This window comes from Lepisma saccharinum, chromosome 6 (assembly GCF_977018435.1).
Source record: "Lepisma saccharinum chromosome 6, izLepSacc3.1, whole genome shotgun sequence".
Classification (NCBI taxonomy): domain Eukaryota; kingdom Metazoa; phylum Arthropoda; class Insecta; order Zygentoma; family Lepismatidae; genus Lepisma; species Lepisma saccharinum.
The window spans coordinates 56,938,686-56,960,759 of record NC_139234.1 but is presented as its reverse complement, the minus strand read 5'-3'; the positions used below and the strand labels follow the sequence as shown (position 1 = coordinate 56,960,759).

General features: G+C 39.3%; 1 protein-coding gene across 2 annotated transcripts in view; it reads left to right on the top strand.

Moving 5' to 3' along the window:
• Positions 1-299: 299 nt before the first annotated feature.
• LOC145989407 (UPF0389 protein CG9231) overlaps positions 300-22,074 on the top strand; it is a 36,318-nt gene continuing 14,543 nt past the window's right edge. Inside the window, exons 1-3 of one of the 2 annotated variants that reach the window (XM_083124746.1) lie at positions 300-434; positions 1,068-1,239; positions 14,238-14,331. In XM_083124746.1, the coding sequence (XP_082980872.1) occupies positions 1,086-1,239; positions 14,238-14,331 (248 nt within the window). In that variant the 5' untranslated portion in view covers positions 300-434; positions 1,068-1,085. Of the gene's footprint in view, positions 435-722; positions 746-1,067; positions 1,240-14,237; positions 14,332-22,074 lie in introns of those variants that run through there. The other variant, XM_083124747.1, reaches the window with a different exon arrangement.

The following is a 22,074-nucleotide window of genomic DNA, read 5'->3' as shown; positions in this document are numbered from 1 at the left end:
CCATTTTTTTTCACAATACCCCTCCTAAGATTTTTACAAAGGCTCAATTTATGGTCACTTTGGAATAAGAACTAACTTTATTATTTTTCTTACTTTTTTCGAAAATGAATATTAAAGTATAAACTGCAATATTTTACAATACACTGGTTAGAGAAATTATCCTGCACTGAAGTTTTGTTTGGGGGGGGGCGGTAAATGCATTTTTAATGAATAAATATATATACACTCCTAACAGTAAGCTTACCTGAAGTAACAGCATGGTAAAAGTATACATTAAACTGAAAACAATTGGAATAAACCAATGAAACTAAATTGGTGGCTGTTGTTAATTTTGTGTCGAAGAAACTTCAACAGTGGACGGATATCAGTATCATGTAGTGAGCAGACTACAGAAAATGGGGAACTGAAAATTCAGTCGTTATTTTGTTTTACATGTAAGAAATAAAAGCTTGTTTTTTATCGAAATAAAATGTAAAATAGCCATTATTATTACAGTTTGATATAATAGCTTATAGTCAGGAAATCCAACGGGCAATGTAATGTATCTGTAGCGAATGAACCTTGAAAATTGGCTTTTTAATTGTTGCATGCAAATTTTAAATATACTTGTACTTTCTATTTTACGAATATATTCCGTTTCATTAGATTCATCGTGACGACAATTAGGGTTCATTAGTTAAAAGTAACAAGGTGCAAGCACGAAGGAAGATGATCGGCCAGGACTCGATCCCGGAAGCAAAACGAGGTGCAAGAACCTTCAACTTCAGCACGAAAAACTCATTTGGCCACTGCGGCGCCAATTATTTGAATGGAAACTAATAATGCTGCAAATATAATTACGGCTCAGAAAGTATATGCCTTATGAAGACCAAAATTAAAATGTTTTAGAAATTGTGCACTGGTCTTACCTACCTTGATGTAGCCTGCCTTATTTTTTCTCTTTATTGTGAATGTAAAACAAATTAAATAGCAAACTTACTGTTGTTCAGATTGTAGTTTGTTTAGTGATGCTATTCTCTGATGAAGGTTTTATATTGCTTCCATTAATAAATTATTTATCTTTTCAGTGAATAACACAATAAAATATGCAGTTGTTACTGAAGTGTAGTCTTCAACTATTGAAGAATCCTGTTAGGAGCAATTCAAGAATATATTCTAGGAACCTTTCTCGTACATTGCAAAGGAATGCAGAAAATGTCCCACAAAAACCAGTAGAAAAGGTTGCTGCTGAACATCCATGTAAATATTTAATTAGGATCTAATTTTTTAAAGTGCCACATATGGTCCACATATGGTAACTGTTCTATGTTAATTTTTTCAGGAGAGACCTTTATAGTTTAGGTAAATGTCTGTTATATCGGAGACACTTTTCTAACGCATATTTTCAGTTCCAATGGTTCGTACTTACCAATTGTGTATTGCGGAACCAATTTCAAGGTGCCATTATGCTTTTTACACGAAAATAACTTCGATTTTTCACATTACGAGTAATTATTTTGGGTCCTTTCTTCCGTTGCAAAACATAGAATATTTCGCGCACAGCTGTGGATCATCACGCGTCGTGCTTGTGTTTTGTCGATTTGGAGTGGGCATGCAGTGTTGCAACTTTCTTAACCGAAAAATACCTACTTTCGTGTTCGTTATGTCATCACAAACCATTGACAGATAGCTCCAAAAACCATTCCCGATAGCCCCAAAAACCATTCACAATAGCATCAAAAACCATTGACGGATAGCCCCAAAAACCATTCACGATAGCCCCAAAAACCATTCACGATAGCCCCAAAAACCATTCACGATAGCACCACGAACCATTTCCGGCAAGGTTAGGTTAGGTTAGGTAAGCATAGTTAAAAAAATAAAAGTAAAAAGATTCTGGTAAAAAAAAAAGGCACGTTTGGAAACACTTCTTCCTCTCGCGAGACCGCGTGACTTTCGACACTCACGCCATCTGCATGTTCATAATGGAAACAACGGCATAATGTTGTCGCTTCGCACAAAAGGCTACTTTATTACATCAAACGTGCTCATTTTCTGTTATCCAGCATTCCATAGTGACAAAATACCTCCACTAAGTTTGATAAATGCAACAGAAACTCATTTCCGTAAGTAGTTTCTCCTGTAAATTTGAAGAAAAGTGTCTCTGATATAACAGACATTTACCATAGTTTATATCATTGCATAGGCTGATATATATTGAAGCCTCTCTCGAAGGAAGTAGCTGTTTGGTTAGGTATTTATGCTGTAATTAACTAATTTCAGCTAGAACAGTTGCATGCAAGAGTAACTTGGATTTGAGAATAGATAGAACACTGCATTTTAGAAATGAGAATAGGTAGTTTTTCTGTAATGGAGATGAAACACTTTTGTTATAAATTTATCATTTGGTAGCAAAGTGAAATAAATAAATTCAGTCAGTCAACTACTTTGATTCCACTATTTTATTCAAAATTTTTGTCTGTTAATAACAAAAGTAACAACTGAAGTACTTCTACACAGTTCCAACAAGTGACTGGGGTTAGAATTCGGACTGACCAAATACCACCATTTGCCGATATCGATACTTGTATCATTCCAGTATAAAATAACAAAGGCTGGTTACTGAGTCATACTAACTCATCACATCACCATGCACATATCTAGAAATATAATTTGGGGGGTCCGAACCTAGTCTCAGAAATATAATAATAAAAGTGTTTTTATTTAAAATGTTAATATAATATACAGGTCTATTCACAATAATATGTAAATTAATTAATTGATACTTAATTACTGTGATGCGTACTGAGTAATGTTGTATGTAACCACATACTAAGAGACTGTAAAAAACATTATTGCTATTATTACATTTCACAGTAAATAGATGCTATAAAATCAGATATATAACAGCAAATAATCATCATCTAGCTTACATATAGTTAAGACTGCTAAAATTTGTGTAAAAAGTACTGTCAGAAAAGTAAAAAAATGAATTATTGAATAACAAAAAAGAATGATGTTAGGTCCATTTGATGAAAAGTAAAATTCCTGATTAATATTTTATGTACATTATTATAAGTAGTGGTGTACATAAATCTTTAGAGGGGCCTCCCCGATGGCATTGTGATAACTTTGTCGCCTTGTAATGAATAGATCCCAGGTTTGATACCTGGTGGAGGTAAACAGTGGTTGGATCCCACTTTAAATTGTACGTTTCGCCTATCTGAGCATAAAGTGGACTTGAAACAAAAACTCAAGCTCAATCTTGTTTAGTACTGCTATTCAAATCTGTATCGCCCCAACCTAATCTCAGCAGAAACAAATAACCCTCATTAGCTGATGCCAGCAGTCACACAAAACACTGCGATAGAAGGAAAAAGGAAAAGAAGAAATTGCTGACTCCACTTCCTGCCTGAATGTAGATAAAACAAAGCTAATTTCACAGCGACCTTCATCTTTTCCTTTTCCCAAGAATTCCACAATCACCTGACCCGGCATTAGCACCACACGTGGTTCAAAAACATCCACCTATCTTACCCTCACGAGCTTTCAAGCAAGAATTGGCAATGAATAGTTTATTTCCACAGCGTTCACTTAGCATTTACTTGCCTTCATGGTCACGTTTTGGTTCAGCTTTCACTTAACCATGCCTTTGATCTTGCCATCTGTTTCCAAGGAGGGTGGGGGTTTATCAGCATTTCTAGCGAAATCTATGGAACTTCTTCTGCTGGTCTCCCAATCTGTCACAAGGATGGGTGAGCGACTTTTAAAAATGACAATTGTTGAGACGAGCTGTAGCTCTTGCCTGCTCTTCTAGCCACTGAAAATCATTGGTATCGGTAGAAGAAATTCAACAGATACATCGGTATCAGCTCAGCTATAAATGGAATGCAGAATGGTGCTTGTAGTTGGTTGAAGAAAATTGTCATAAGGTTTCATTGGCTGTTGTAGTTCGCATTCGTGCCTGCTTCCAAATTTTGTAGACAAACCATAAATACTCAATATATATCAATATTGGTTATATTTAGGCAACAGACGATAGCAGAGATGAAACAATTGCATCCTAAATAGACCATAGCCAAAATATCTTGATTTGTTAACAATTTGGATATACAGGGTGTCAGAAGTCCCTGACCACCCCTTATAAAATGAAAGGGTGTGTAGATTGCAGCAATTGGTCATGGTAGTAATATGTTAAGCCTAGGGGGAAAGTTTTTGGTGCATGTCATGACAACGTTCGCCATTGTGGATCCAACCTAATTTCTTTAAATGGGAAGGGGAATTCCGTGGTGAAGTCAGATTTATGAAAACTTTTATGATAAGGAAGTATGAGCATATGAAAGAGAGAACTACGTATCATTTGCAGGTGCTGAACAATGCCATTGACCAAGGCAGAACAAATTCAGATTATCAAGCTGGGGGAGGAGGGTGCAGAACTACCCCTGCTTTAGCTCATGAGTTCAACAAACGGAACCCAGTGTCTGACCGTTACAGTGTCCTAATTGCTGACCAGGTTCGAAAAGAGAGGTACAGTCCAGGACAGGTCACGTTCTGGTAGACCAAGAACTGCCACTGACGAAGGAACAACTATGGCAGTGCTAGCATTGTTTGCCAAGTCTCCGCAGCGCAGCACACGTCGAATGTCTGTGCAATGTGGTGTCAGCCAGAGTTCCATTTGCAGGGTGTTAAATATGGTTAAGTGGCACCCGTACAAGTTGCAGCTGCAGCACCATCTCCCTGAGGACGACTCAGATAGGAGAATGCAGTTTTTTGAATGGGCTGTGGAGCAAATTCACCAGGACCCACACTTTGCACTGCATATTCTGCATTCTGATGAAGCAAATTTTTATGTGAATGGGGAAGTAAATAAACAGAACATGTGGTATTGGTCCTCTGAGAACCCGTTGTGGAGAGATCCGAGCAATATGGTTGGTGCTGGGAAGGTTATGGTATGGGTCGGGATCTGGCGGACACATATCATTGGCCCATTCTTCATTCGTGACAATTTAAATGCAGAGGGCTACTTGCAGTTGTTACAAGAACACATTTTACCATCTGTTTCGAGGGAGGATGGCAGCTTCCCCTCATGTTTCCAGTAGGATGGGGCACGACCTCATTATGGGCAACAGGTTCGTCACTATCTGGACCTCCAGTTCTCTGGTCGACGTGGGCCAGTGGAATGGCCTCCGTGATCACCAGATTTGCGCCACTCGATTTTTACCTGTGAGATCATGTGAAGTCAATCGTATATGCCGAAAAGATTTGGGATGTGGGTCACTTGGAGCAACGGATACTGGATGCCTGTGCACAGATCACACCTGAGATATTGCTCATTGTCAACAGAGCATGGGAGAAGCATCTCAACATGTGCATAGCACAAGAAGGACAGCATATTGAACGCATTGTGTAACTTTCATATGCACATAACTTCCTTATCATTAAAGTTTTTATAAATCTGACTTCACCACTGGATTTCTGGTGAAATTCTAGCCCAAAACCATACACCACATGCTCCCCTTCCCATTTAAAGAAATGAAGTTCGATCCAAGATGGCGGTTGTTGTCATGACATGCGCCAAAAAGTTTCCCCCTAGGCCTAACATATTAGTACCATGACCAATTGCTGCAATCTACACTCCCTTTCATTTTATAAGGGGTAGTCAGGGACTTTTGACTCACCCTGTAGAACATTTACATTCTGAATGACACAATATATTTATCTGTCGTAGGAAACCAAGAACTAAACAAAGCACTCGAAACACTGTAAGAATAATTAGAAATTTTGAACAAGCATTATGAGGTAAAAGAAAGCTTGAATTTCTAATCTGTAAAAAATCTCCCCCAGGGCAATTTCCATCGGCAGAATGGAACTATTTCTCACACATTGCCTTGTCTCCATGCCATGATCCCTCCCCACCTATCCCCAGCTAGGCATTTCCACTTCAAGCACACTAATCGCTGATCTCCACTAAATATTGTAACTTTTAATTTCAACATCAAGTAGAAAAAAAAAGTAAAGTGCTCCCCTGTGCTATGCACCATGCCAAGAAGGCGTATAGGGGGCGTGAGGGTGGGCCCCACACATTCTTGATCACGGCCAAACTGGTTCTCACCCACCGGGGATCGAACCTGGGTCTCTCGCATGGTAGTCAGATGCCCTAATGACTGAGCTACCGTGTCCCCAAATTTCAACATCAAGGTTGATACTATCAGTAAGGTGCTCCCGTGTGCTTTTCACCACAGGGTTAGGGCCCCACACTTTCTTGACCTCGGCCGAGCTGGGGGTGATGTGATCAGCACCATGCCCCTGGCTGCCTTAGCCCCCAGAGTTTCCTCCAGGTACCCACTTTATACAATGCTGGGTGGACACCAGAACCGCTTGAACAGGTTGAAAAAGTCCCGGTTCTCCCCTGCTGGGGATCGAACCCGGGTCTCTCGTATGGTAGTCAGATGCCCTAACGACTGAGCTACCGCGGCTTTTGATACTATCAGTGATGTAACAAAATCATCAAGGGCCTGCCCTTATTCAAAATAAAGAAACAACTATGTACCCTCTACTTTACAGAAAGGGGGCTGGTCATTGAGTTTTCTGGGGGTGTGAATGATGCCAATACTTCACTAACATCAATAGATCCTGTCCTTTCAGATTCAACACTGAGAATGTAGAGTCCGCCTGGCTGATACTACTCCATAGGCAGTTTAAGTTTCAATTTTAATAAAGATATTTCTGCTGTAGCGACAGTTGAAGCTGTTGATGTGATTTCAGATTTAAGTGCAATCCTGAAACTGAGAACTTGTTAAGGAAATTCAGAGAATAAATGATCTTCGTACTCCCTGCCATATGAGGTGCCACATCTGAAACTGTAGGAAGTTCGGAACAAGAACTGTGAAAAACTACTAACATTATGCATGCGCTCAAACCTGTTTGTAAGTGGAGTAATAACTATATCTAAACAAGTATTACATACTGCTGTTTTAAAACAAGTTTGGGGTTTAAACTGGACTTCAGTTACTCAGTGAAATGATGGCCTGTGGTGTAAGTTATGCCTTAGCAAAAATATTATTTTCTACAATACTTCTGCCTGAAGTGACTGTTTTCACATTTCTGGAATGTAAACTGCCATGTTCAATATAAATAGCAACATTTATAGCGCAGAGAACTTTGAGAATTAGAGTTGGAAATAGTCGAAGAAAAAACAGCTTTTTTTTTCCGTGGCTTTTTTCACAAAAGTGTCTCAAATCAATGAAAATACAGGAGTTGACAGTACAGTATTTTTCCTGTTCCGTGGTTTTCGTTTATCTCGCTACGGTTAAATAGACACTCATTTCTGAATATAGAATACAATTTACAATACAAAATTCGTAGCTAGACGTGTTATCTTGATGTTTGGGTAAGCTTATTAAATATACAACCTTAGTGACAATGAAGTTCGACCAGTCACAAATATAGGAGTGCGTTGTGAAAGAAGGACAACACATGCATATGCTGAACATATTTTATTCAGCAGGCTACATGGAACAAAGGAAAACATAAATGTCCGCTGCAACGCAGCAATGTATGGTGTCCACACAAAATAAAACATTTTCGTCCATCTACACTTGACATTGAAGTTCGACCACTGTTAGAGGGGATCCTGTTTACCATGGTGTGACGCCGCCCCGTCGGCGAATAACTGTGGCAATGCGTCGGGGCATGCTGCGGACGAGTCGTTCAAGGTATTCCACATCGATGCGGTGCCATTCCTCCTGCAGGCAGGCGATAAGAGCAGCCACTGTCGTGGGTCCCCTCTGTTGCACACGTCGCTTAAGAACATGCCACACATTCTCAATGGGCGAGAGGTCGGGACTCGATGGTGGCCATGGCAGAGTTCGCACGTGATGGCGGGTCAACCATTCTCTTGTCAGCCACGCTGTATGAGGCCTGGCATTGTCGTGTTGAAAGATGAGACGCCGCCTGTGGAACAGGTGCCTTCGCACTGTGGGAAGATGCCGCTCCAGTATGCGTGTATAGGCGTGTGCATTCACAATGCCCTCACAGACGTGTAGTTTGCCAACCCCAGATGCCGTCATGCATCCCCATACCATCACTGACGCAGGTTTCTGTACCCGACGTGCATAACATTTTGCTTCATTCTGTTCCTCCTTCCGACAAATGACTGTTTTCCGTATTTTCCCGTACACAACATTGAAAATGGATTCGTCCGTCCACAAAACCCTGTTCCACTTCCGAAATGTCCATCCCCGGTACATTCGTGCCCACCGTGGTCAATTGCCTTTGTTCAACATGGGAAGGAAGGGTTTACGTTTCGCCTTGTACACTCGGTAACCGCATCGCTGTAGGTAACGGCAAATGGTTCTGGTTGACACTTCAATGTGAAAGCGTTCTCGAGTCCACAGTCGTAATTCGGCCACAGAAACATGATTGTTGGTCTGGATATAGCGCCTAAATATCCGTAGGTCATCCACGCTCAGCAGGCGTTTTCGACCGGGGGCCTTACCTGGCTCTGTAGTACCCGTATTTTGGTGGTGTTTGATGATGCAGTGGACGGTTGACTTGGGTAAATTCAGTAGACGCCCTATTTCCCGTTCACTGAGTCCATCCCGTTGCAACTCCACCACTCTTCTCCTCACGGTGTTGTCAATAGGTTTGCCCCTGGCCATGATGATGATGCACTGCGGTTCCTCGGTGCACAGCACGCGCTTATATACGGCGGACTCCCTTATCGTGTCTGTGACGTCATGCTTCCGTCGAATGCGCCACTATCTGGAATTTTCCATATGGGTCTGGTGCCTGGTCGAAGTTCAATGTCACGCGTATAGTTCCCCGTTTTCGTTCTTTACGTGACCTTGGGTGCAACATGCTGGGATCACGATTCTTGCCTGCTCACACGCCTCCTCTTACACACATGCGTCACTTCTGCGGGTCACCCATTCCACCGCCTATGCCTCTGTGCATTTAATCACGTATTCCTTTCTGGTCGAACTTCATTGTCACCAAGGTTGTATCTGTGTAGTATAAACAGTGGCGTAGCAACATATCGCAAGGCCCTGGGCGAGATTAGAATGTGAGGCTCACATCTGTGTATAAATTTGAATCCAAATGTGAATCGATACAAAATCTTCAGGGATACGTCAGTAAATTATCATATTTAAATAATAATAAATTACTGAAGAAAATTATATTTAATGATTTCACTCACCCTAAAAATGTCTTTCTTTGTTTTCTGGGAGCTGAAATATGAAGCTGTAGGAAGGAAGTAAGAACTGCTTATATTATCTATCCATTGCCTTCTTGAGGTACAAGCAACCCAAGCATTTAAATGCCTCACACTTGCTTTGTGGCAGTTGGAGGTGCTTAATTGTTAACATATTAAAATCAGGAGTGCAAGGTCGAGAGAAAGAAGAAAAGAAGACAAATTGCTTTTTATTCTAGAAAAGAATAAATGTGTAAAAATGTTCCCACAAGTTATCGTGAATTTTGACTAAATGTTTTACATGAGAAATATGACAATTTTTACTTTTTTCATGCCCCCTTAGGCTTAGAGCCTGTCTGTCTGTATGTTACACCCCTGATTTGACGTATTATAACCTTTAACTAGGATTTAAAGCCAGAAAAAACAGAATGTTTTAATTTTATTGCCTACAAAAAATAGCCTTCCATCTTTCCCCCTCCCCTCACTTTACTTCACAGTAAACCTTCTCAATAACGGACAGGCCTGGGGCAAAAATAAATGTCTGTTATTAAGAAGTGTCCGCTATTCAGAAAAAAGTGTAGGATGTTACACACTAGGATAAGCATATTACAGTACGTACTTCACAAACATAATGTTTTTTTCCCCCCATATTCAAGGAACTCACAAAGAATACTGTCTACTGTCTGCACTTTTAAAAAGAAATATGTTCGGTGTAACATGAAACAATGCACGCTATTTTGAAATACTAGCCATTGTTGTGTCGAATTCCAGGAATTTCGACCTTTTTCTTTCAGGCTGTCTTTTATTAAGAAGTTTTATTTTCATTGGGGAGGTAGTTTTCAGTGTCCCCATCCGTTTTTAAGATAGTCCGTTATTGAGAAGTAATATTGCCATTAAACCCCATGTATTTCTGCCGGAGAATTTAAAAATATCCGTAATGTAGAGGTGTCCATTAGGAAAAGTTTTACTGCATATCAAATATGGCATAATCATACTTCAATTATGTATAGACTTGCTGTCAAATATAAAATTAGATTTAAATTGTCATCAACCCCTGGGTGCAACGGACCTTTTGCGGCCCGGCTGTTGAAAACCACTGACACTAAAATTGATGCAGAAGTAAATAAGACTGGCTGCAAATGGCAAAAAAAAATATATTTAAGAAATCTGAATTGAACCTACAGTTTGAAATGAGATCCAAAGCACTCTGCCTCCACTGAGGATTGAACCTCAGTGGCAACAGCATTACTTTATTCCACTCCAGAGGCCCTTTTTGCAACAACAGTACTTGCAATTTGTTCTGGGTGATTTACAAGCTAAATTATATCTTAATCTCTGATGAAGTAGCTAATAATCTTTGTTAAGTATAGAGAACATTCAGACCGAAGCAACACATGACAGTGGGGGGTGTCACATTTATGTGACAAGTGACATGGGCCCCTTCAGTCTGTAAGCAAGCATCCACCTAGCATGCACAAACAAGACCGACGCGACATGATGTGCGCCATTGAAGGAGCTTTCATACTGGTCACAGATGACAAGCAACAGTGTCTCCTACAGTATAAAGCAAGACATTCATGCAACAACAACACACCAAAGTGGCACATTGCATACCATTGAGAGAACACTATAGTCTGAGCAACATGCAAGAGAGATGTTTAGCTCGTTCTTGCACTTTGGTTCAGAAGGTTGAATGGATTACTGAGAGTCTGCTTCCAAGTGACACATGTAACTTGTTGCTTCGGTCTGAAAGTTCCCTGAGAAACGGTACAGGTCAAGTGACACTTGCAGCTTATGTTGGTTGCATTTACTTCTAAGGGTTGGTTTCCAAGAGCCACGCGTCGCTTCAATCTCAAAGCTCTGTTACACAGGATATACAGGGTGATTGGTAATTCCTGGAAAGGGGTAATACTAGAGCACATTTGCAACAAATTTGACCCTATGCACAGGGGGTCGGAAATCAATGGGTATCGAGTTATTGCAGTTTGTAGATTTTCGTGAAATATTCAGACTTGCTACCAAAAAACTAATAATTGTGAAAAAACTACTACACCCTGGGCACTTAATCGACAAATTGCTAACAGCTGACGAATAAGTGACTACTGGGGAAAAAATTCATGCCCATAATTCCCATACCCACAGAAAGAAACAGTCATTGGTGCACACGTCATGAAGAAATTTGGAAATTATCGTTTAAATCGACGAGGATTACTCAAAAAAATGGTAACACACTTAGCGTAAAAATTACGGAAAAAACTTCCTCGTTTCATAAGCTCTCCAAAAATATACAAATGTTGTCAACTGGCACACGGGTTGGGGAGAAAATCTGAATAAAAAGCGGAGAAGGTGCGTTGTAGACCTCTTTGTAAAGTGAAAAGAAGTTGTCGGTTGTGAGAAATAAAGGAATGAAAAGGAGTGAAATAATAATGTTATTTACCATTCTCATGATTCCAGGTTGTCAGAATCAACTGTTACAAAATCTACAAATCCTGTTCAAATTGCCTCCCCCGGTTACGTATGCAAGCATGCAGCCTGCGGCGTACTTCAGACACAGTCACTCGCGTTGACACTCTGTCTCTTATGTCTCAATTCTCTCTCTCTCAACTCTTCTTGGGAATCCACTGGTGTACTGTAGACTAACTCTTACATGTGACCCCAAATGTTAAAGTCGCATGCTATTGAAGAGGGATATCCTGTCAGAAGGATGGATTTTTGTTGATTTTTACTACATACCGACACTGAAGACCGCCATCACCTGACAAGAATTCTGTGAACGGACGAATCCAAATTCGACCGCGATGGTATTACGAATTTTCATAATGCGCATTTTTGGGCCCCTAAGGGTCATAACCGAAGAAAATCTAAAGAAAAGGCTCACCAGAGAAAATTCTCACTAAATGTGTGGATGGGAATCATCCACAATCATGTGATCGGGCCATTCTTTTTGCCACAAAACCTAAACGGCATTACCTACGAAAACTTCCTAAGGGAAGAACTGACGACGCTGCTGGAAGATGTGCTGCTCGCCACAAGATGGAGTATGATTTACCAACATGATGGCTGCCCAGCCCACTATTTCCGGAGTATGCGACAGTGGCTGGATGACAATTATCCCATGCAATGGACTGGTCGAGGCGGCCCGAAACCCTGGCCGGCGAGGTGTCCGGATTTTACGCCATGCGACTATTACATTTGTGGTCACATGTAAGAGTTAGTCTACAGTACACCAGTGGATTCCCAAGAAGAGTTGAGAGAGAGAATTGAGACATAAGAGACAGAGTGTCAACGCGAGTGACTGTGTCTGAAGTACGCCGCAGGCTACGTGCTTGCATATGTAACCGAGGGAGGCAATTTGAACAGGATTTGTAGATTTTGTAACAGTTAATTCTGACAACCTGGAATCATGAGAATGGTAAATAACATTATTATTTCACTCATTTTCGTTCCTTTATTTCTCACAACCGACAACTTCTTTTCACTTTACAAAGAGGTCTACAACGCACCTTCTCCGCTTTTTATTCAGATTTTCCCCCAACCCGTGTGCCAGTTGACAACATTTGTATATTTTTGGAGAGCTTATGAAACGAGGAAGTTTTTTCCGTAATTTTTACGCTAAGTGTGTTACCATTTTTTTGAGTAATCCTCGTCGATTTAAACGATAATTTCCAAATTTCTTCATGACGTGTGCACCAATGACTGTTTCTTTCTGTGGGTATGGGAATTATGGGCATGAATTTTTTCCCCAGTAGTCACTCATTCATCAGCTGTTAGCAACGTGTCGATTAAATGCCCAGGGTGTAGTAGTTTTTTCACAATTACGTATTAGTTTTTTGGTCGCAAGACGGAATATTTCACAAAAATCTATAAACTGCAATAACTCGATACCCATTGATTTCCGACCCCCAGTGCATAGGGTCAAATTTGTTGCAAATGTGCTCTAGTATTGCCCCTTTCCAGGAATAGGTCGAATTACCAATCACTCTGTATACACACATTCACGTAATATGTATACTTCTGCATATGTGTTGTGAACAGTAAAGATTTTTAATTGTCCCAAAACATCGAATATTTTGATAACATTTGTTTCATATTTTATAACAACATTTAAATTGAGATACAAACATGTAAAAGCTTGTTTTAAGTCCATTCCATGGTCAGATGTGCTCATAAGGACTACTCATTTAGTTCTAACCCTAGCTTACCTGTGCTGTACAAGAAACTTACATACCGGGGGCAGCTCCCAGGCCTACACTTTTTTTATCACTAAAATTCAAGAAACCATATTATTGAATCACTGCTTCCTTTGCTGATTGTACATGTGCAGTTATTTATTAATTATAATAATTACAAAAAAAATTACTATCATTAATAAAAAAATAATAACCAATTATTGCACGAGTGTCACATATATTTTATCATTAACTAAAACACAAAATCCATTATAATTTTTTATAAATGCTTTTTTGTTTGTAGTTTATTAAATATAATAATTACCAACCAATTGTACACTGTCACTGGCATGAGTGTCTCAAATGAGATGCATTCAAAGATGGCTCCTGATATGTTCACCTAGTGCATTTTGCATCCTAATTGCATTACATTTATGTTTTTATGAACAAAAGTAATACAGAATTATTGGGAATATCCTAGGAAACAATGTAATTTATTTTCAAACAGTTGAAAAATGTAAAAAAAACAGGTGCTGGGCCTGCAAGCCTCCCCCCCCCCCTCTCTCGGTAAGCTTGGGTTAAAATTGTATCTGGACCACTATACAATATGTGTCCACTGGGATTGGCCAATATCTGTCTCTTGGCTGCTACATCATGTTAATTTTTTTAGCTAGTTACAGAATATGTTATTACAAACCTGTAAAGTCATAACAGTATCTTCAAGAAGTGAAATAGGTTAGCTGTAATTGGTAAAAGGCAAATATTTCAGTTGTTTTCCGAAAAAAAAACAGCTTTTTATCGGAAAAATACCTTCCATTCAAAATAGCCGGGTTTTTTGCAACTCTATTAAGAATTAAACATTTTTAATTTCTAGCCTTTGGAAAATTTTCTTGCAGCTAAAAATACTTTCCGAGCGAGAGGACTTGACAGACGAATTCTAGTTTGGAGTGGATATTACAAGACAGTTGATGAAGTACCTAGCTATGTGTCGTATGTATTATTTACACATGCTTTCAATTAAATTTGCAGTTTGCAGTTTGTGGTAGCCAAAAAAAATGTGCTGCTCTATTGATAGTAGGAGGGAATGACCTGTGTCAAAACATTGCTTAATTAAATTTATTAACATTATTCACTATGGGAGTTCTTGTATTAACGCATTAAATCATTCTTCTTTCAGTGTAATTAGTTGTGAGCACAATTTCTACCACTTACTTTTTAATTGGAGTATTTGCAGAAAAAAAATGGTTGTATAAAGCTTGATGTATTTTATATGTACCTATTAGGATGTGTCCGTATGAAGATGTTACAGATATACAGTACATTCGTCTTGGCTCTGGCCTGAGATAGTGCATGAACAACTGACATGTCCTTTCCTCTTGTACAAATGTTTATTGTTCTTTCCTAATTACCTTTCTTATTGTACAAATGTTTGTTATTAATCTTAATCTCTGTTATTTATTTTGTGATTCTTGCGGTATTTAGTATTTAGACCTATCACTGATAATGTCAGGACAGTGGCTAACCCGTATATACATATCTTGTAAGAGCTGTTGTCATGGGAATTACGATTATGCTTTGGTCTTTAGTAGGGATGGACAATATCGGAAATTAGGTATCGCAATATATCGTCACAAAAATATTATCACAGGTGATACGATATGATATTTTTTCCATATCGTGATGTCAGTGATATATCGTCTCCACGATACATGTCATGTCGGCGATATATATTGTCCTGACGATACATATCATCCCCATGATACATATTGTGTCAGCAATATATATCGTGCCGGTGATATGTATCGCCCCCTTTTCTGTGCTACATTTCCCATCACAAACAGAAGAGTATTTCATGTAATGATAACCAAGTTTGATGGAAAAAAAAAAGACATTGTAAGATGTGTACTTCGTACATATGTTAGCAGGGTGAGGAAAGAACGCAATAGTTAGTATATAAATATATTGTACAAAAATTAATGGTAATTACTTATGTTGCAAAATCAAAGTAGTCTTGTGATCATTTTCCATTACAATCAAAATAATTTTCCAAAAATGTTCTTTCCATTGGCACAATATTATTTCATATAAAGTTTGCAAAATTTGTTGATTAGTGGCCTGGAATTCGTCGTTCTAACTATAACTCTTGTCTACTCTTATGGCTTTAAGAACCTTTTCTCGAGCAGACTTCATCTCCAGGAAGCTATCAACTCAGGGGCAAGTGCCGGCACCTAACGAAGTGTTGGGTGAGGTGAGTCAAGGCAAGGACTTTTACGAACCGTTTCCTGCTCCCACAAAATTTTGGAGTTAGGCTGGAGAGTTTAGTGAACTAACCAGCCCACATGCTGGCAAGGGAGTTGGGGAGTGGGGAATACACAGCAGACAACCAGACAAAACTGTGGCACAGAGAGTTATGACATCGAGAGGAAGAAGTGCAGCACACACCTCGTTCTACAGGTTGTGCGTTTCTTATCTTGCTCGATTGGTCGCTTCCCTACTTCCCATGGCAGCATGTAGTGACCTACGCGGAAAATCAGATATTAGTCGTTCTCACTGACTATGTTCAAGAACCAAAATAAATTAAAACATTCCATGTTATGGTGATTGCCTTGCCTGATCCACCATCTTGGCTGGCCCTCAATACTTTACAACATTAAATAAATATAGGACATATGAAAGGTTTATTACTTTTTCACGAAGATCAAATACCTTTTTAACTGTGGTGCATTTTACTGATATAATGAACGGGATAGCATTGTATCCATTGTATCACTGTATTTAAGGGAAGTGATACAAAAGATAGTTTTTTTTTCCAATGAAGGGTTGAAGTTTTAAATAGTTGTGAAGCGACACATGATTTTTTTGGTCTTACTTAAAAATATACACCAGTCCTGCTTAGCTTCTGTGCACAAAGTTTATTTTCAAAATACAAAGTATGTGTGTTAGTGCCTTTTCTTCAATAGATTGAGTAAGAGAGGAAGAGAGAGAGAGAGAGAGAAAGTGTGTGTGTGTATCTTTAAAATCCTCACCAATAAGAAACAAAATAATGCAATTGTGGTGAACAGTCGTCAGTCAAAAGTTTCTATAATGATTTATCATATGTAAGTAGGATTTCAAACCTTAAATTGATGTAATTACTTTTTTACAACATAATGTTCACGACTTATTTCTAACTTAGAAAATGAGAGAAATTATTATTATTGATACGAATATTTTACTTGAAAAATGTTATCACAAATAAATAGAATTAGGCTATAATTATTATATCAAGTGAACAAAACCTTAATTATTCACAATTTTCTTTAAAGATATACCTTTAAGTTTATTTTATTACCTTTCCAATATACTATTCAACTTGTAAAAGTATGCTTCCACAAAACTGATAATTTGTAATTACAGGTTTTCAGCAACCATTCCTTCATTTTTGTTGTAAACAATTATTTAATTACAATTAGAATTCATGTAAACAAAATACAGAACGTGATGTCATTATTTAGTACTTTTGTACATCAAATTTTAATGGTACAGTTATATTGTTGTTTGAAGAGAAGTAGAATGCAAGCCACTTCAATGCACAGCTGCAGGAGTACTGTTTGTGTACTAGTTGCGCAGCTTCACACGTTGCAAAATAATGACCAATTGTAATTCATATAAGATATCTAATTTCAGTATGAACTACTTCAGATCTTGAAAGAAGTTGCAAGATCAATTTACATTATTATTCTACAATATTAAGGTTTGGTGGCAGCGATTAAGAGGGGGCAGTTGCCCACCGCCACTTTTGCCCCTGCACTATGCTCAACCTTATCTACAAGGGAAGGTAAGCTGTCTCCACCCCTGTTTTGGAACCCATTCGCCGCCAGCTGGCCCCTGTGGTGGAATGGTTACCACATTACGCTACGATGCCAGGGGTCCCGTGTTCGAATCCTGGCTTGGGCATGGATATTTGCGAGTGTCCATTCATGAATTTCATCATATCATCACTCATCCCCTTCTTTGCAAATTAGCCAAAAGTGGCACAAAAAGCGAAGTAAAATAAAGCAAATCAAATCACAAATCAACCATTCGCCGCCACTGTTAAAAGTTCAATAGTATCTGTACATCTGTATGTTCGTTAGGCATAGTCATCAAAAGGGACTTATTGAAGAGTGAGCTGGACACAAACATGAAATTTGCCCTCCTGGGCAGTCAATCCTAGATACGCGTCTGATAGTTCCCTTGTACTTATACGAGGGTCACTATTTATATTTTGAGCCTAACAATGAAAAAACAGGAATTTGGTATTGAAAACTGCTTTATTGTTTTTCGAAGTATTCTCCTTTTTGGTCAATACACTTTTGCATTTGTTCGAACCATTTGTCAAAGCAGTTTTTCCAATCTTCTTGAGACACCTTCATAATATGGTTTTTGAACGCATCAACGGCGTCTTCCGCCGACGAAAATCGTTGTCCAATTTATTCTTGACATTCGGGAACAAGAAGAAGTCATTGGGTGCCAAATCAGGACTGTATGGCGGATGACCCATCAATTCGATATTTTGACTGTTCATAAAGTCGGTTGTTAAGACAAGATGTGTGACAGCTGGCATTGTCTTGATGAAGAATGATCCGACGGCGTTTGTTTGTTTTCCGTACTTGACCGAAGACCTCTGGCAAACAAGTTGTTGTGTACCATTCAGAGTTGACCGTTCTACATTCCTCTAAAGGCACAGTTGCCACATGACCAGTTTTCCCGAAAAAACAGGCGACCATTTGTTTCGATGTGCTTCGAGCGCGAACAACTTTTGTTGGATTGGGTTCATCTTGAAACACCCATACAGTCGACTGAGTTTACGTTCCGACTCATATGCATATATATATGATTCGTCACCTGTTACAATCTTATATACGCCTTTTGAAGCACCACAATTGTATTTATTGAGCATTTGTTTGCACCAATTGACGCGAGCGTCTTTTGGAGTTTTTGTCAAATTGTGTGGGATCCAACGAGAACATACCTTTCTTACAGCTAAATGATCACGTAATATTTTATATATGCTGGTGGAACTAATGCCTATGGTTGCCTCAATCTCACAGTATGTCACATGACGATCTTGCAGTATTAGGTTTTGCACAGCATCAATGTTTTCTTGAACAACAACTGATTTTGGACGACCTTCGCGAATCTCGTCGGTGAGAGAATGGCGGCCACGATTAACTTTGTTATACCAGCGTTTCACAGTGGCAAAGGATGGGGCTTTATTGCCAAATGTGGAAGTAAGTTGATCGATGCACTCTTGTCTTGATAATCCACGTCGAAAATCATAAAAAAACATCGCACGAAAATGTTCACGATTTAATTCCATTTTATTGTTGTCGCGCAATCTCCAAGACAACATAAACAACACATATGAAGCTATTGACAATACATTTGAAGTACGTTATGGTCAATAATGCCAGACGATTCCGTGCAAACGTCAAATCGCGCCTAACTTCAATCACTGTTGCCAAGGCTCAAAATATAAATAGTGACCCTCGTATGAAGAAGCAAACGCCTTTGAGACCTTCGGGGGTTGAGGTGGAATCCATTAGCCAGACAAGCTGTCCTGGTGAGTATTCAACCTGGCGTGTGCGTCTGTCTGAATATTGTTTTTGCTGTTCGAATCGTTTGTGCACTGTCATGCACTGTCTTTCATATGGAAGTCAGCTGTTCGAGTCTCTGTGCGTTTGAGAGGGATATATTGGTAGGGTTGGTAGGGAGTACAGCATCTGCTAAAAGTCTGGGATGGTGACCAAATAATGTGTAGTAAAGGTTGTGGTCAAGTCCTGAATGAAGACTTATACGAGGGTGGTTTGAAAAGTTCTCGGAATCACCACCAGATGTCAGTGCTAGGACAACGAGGTTCCCGCATAGTAATAGGCCATCCTTTATTAATAAACAAGTGGCGCGTCAGTGTTCTGGGTAGAGATCTGTGGTGCGGACGTCACTTTGTAGTTGTTCCCGTGCAGTGCTTTGTGAAGATGGAAAAAATCGAGATTCGAGCGGTGATTAAGTACTTCGTAAAGAAAGGTATGAAAGCAAAGGAAATTCATGCCGATTTTCTGAACACACTGGGGGACTCTGCTCCTTCATATTCAACTGTTGCAAAGTGGACAAACGAGTTTAAATTTGGTCGGGACAGCTTAGAAGATGATCCACGTAGTGGTCGCCCAAAATGTGCTACTACCCCAGAAATTATTGAAAAAGTGCATAAATTGGTCATGGAGGATCGCCGACTGAAAGTGCGTGAAATTGTTGAAGCTATAGGAATGTCATCCGAACGGGCGTATCACATTTTAACAGTTGAATTGGATATGAGAAAATTATCTGCAAGATGGGTGCCGCGACTTTTAACACAGGACGATAAACGCATCAGAGTGGACATTTCCGAACAATGTTTGACTCATTTTAAGAGAAACCAAACAGATTTTTTGTGCCGGTTTGTGACGACAGATGAAACGTGGGTCCACTACTATACCCCAGAGACAAAACAACAGTCAAAGCAGTGGAAACATGTTGATTCACCACCACCAAAGAAAGCAAAGGCAATACGGTCGGCCGGAAAGTTAATGGCGTCAGTGTTTTGGGATGCGAAAGGGATTCTGTTGATCGATTATCTTCCCACTGGTCAAACAATTACGGGACAATACTACGCTAATCTCCTCGACCAACTAAAGCATAAGATACGGGAAAAGAGGCCAGGTTTGGCAAGAAAGAAAATCATCTTGCATCAGGACAATGCGCGCCCTCACACAAGTGTCGTTGCCATGGCAAAAATTTATGAACTTGGTTACAAATTGTTGCCACATCCGCCTTATTCGCCTGATTTGGCTCCCTCAGACTTCCATCTTTTCCCCAAACTCAAAAGTTTCTTCGGTGGACGGAGATTCTCTTCAAAGGAAGAACTAATAGCCGAAGTTGACACGTATTTCACAGGCCTGGAGGAATCTAATTTTCGGGATGGGATCAAGGCATTGGAACATCGCTGGACCAAGTGCATTAGTGTACAGGGAGACTACATTGAAAAATAAAAAAAAATCACTGTTGTAAGTCGTTTCTTTCTATTCCATTCCGAGAACTTTTCAAACCACCCTCGTATTATGACTAAAGGTAGCGCTGGCTAAATAATTACTCCATTCATCTTTTTTTTCTAGTACAAATATTCTCATTATGTTCTTCAAGTAATTGAATGACGCTTCTCCTATGCCATTCTGAAATGACCAGCGGTGTCAACATATTTCAATTGAACACCAGTGTTGTTCGCAAGCTCTTTGATCAATAAACTCGAGTTCGAAGAAGAACGATTGAGATAAATGACATCTGGTATTTCATATACAAGAAAAACTTGAAATACTAATGCTGAAGCCTTAGATTGTGCATTGTGATTAGGCAAAGTGGCAGTGATAGTGTATCGTGTACAGCTATCACTCATCGATAGAAAGTATTTGTGCTTGTTTTTCTTGGAGGATACTAATGGTCCGCACACGTCTATGTGTATGTGGTGAAAAGGAAGGGAGGTGGGAGGTGAGGTCTGGAGTGTGTGGGGTTGATCCTTGTGATCTCTTTGCAGTTTGACATGGGAAACAATTACGAACTTGATCATAAACGTACCACTTCATGTTTGGAAAATAGTAACGTGACAACATAAGGTTATAAGTCTTGTGACCACCTTGATGTGCTATAAATGTGCAATGAACTAATTGAAATACATCTTTTTTTCAATGCTTGTGGTATACATAGCCTGTCTTTAAATCCTTTAATTTCGTTATCATGTACAAAATGTCATTTTTCAGAACAAAATAATAAGAAAGTTTCTCATATTTAAGGTTACTTTGGGGATTACCTTCCATGATGTGAATGATTTCTTGCAAATGAGGGTCTTTACGTTGTGCTGTTTTGATATCAAAATTTTCTGATTGTAGAAAAAAACACTGGGTGAAAAAGTTCACTTTCATCATCATTGTTGCGATTCTTCTCTGTATTTGTAAGTGGTAAGCTAGCTCGGCTAAGGGCATCAGCCAGTCCATTCTGGGTGGAGCTAATGTGTTTAATGTCAAAATCAAAGCTTTGAAAAGATAATGCTCTACGTGCTAAAACTCCTAAATTATTGGTAGTACGGAGGTAGGAAAGTGCACAGTTGTCAGGACTGTGAAGTGATGGTTAATGAAGAAGAATTTAAAGGTTTTGAGTACATAGTATGCACCTACTTCTAGTGAAAAATGTCAGTTTTTTTCTCTGTGTCGGTGAATGATCGTGACCAGTATGCACAAATGTGAAGGTTCCCTTCATCATCATGCTGCATTAAATAACCCCCTAGACCCTCTACACTTGCATCCACGTATACAAATGAGGGTCGTTTGGGATCATATGCTCTGAGAATAGGGGCGGAGGTTATCATTTTTTTCAACGTGTCAAAACTCTTTTGATGTTCATCTGTCCATTCAAACTTTACATTTTTTCTGAGTAGCCTAAATAAGCATTCTGTGGGTCCTGCAAAATTTTAAGTATGTCTGCGTATGAAATTCACGAGACCAAGAAAATAACGTAATTTCTTCTTAGTTTGAGGGAGGGAGGGAAGTCAATTATTGCCCTCAAAATATGTTCAGAGATTTTGAAACCTTTCATTGAAACTAAATGCCCTAAAGCTTTAATCTCTGTGTAAGCAAACTTACATTTGCATGGGGAAAGTTTGAGGTTGGCTTTGCGAAGCCAACAAGC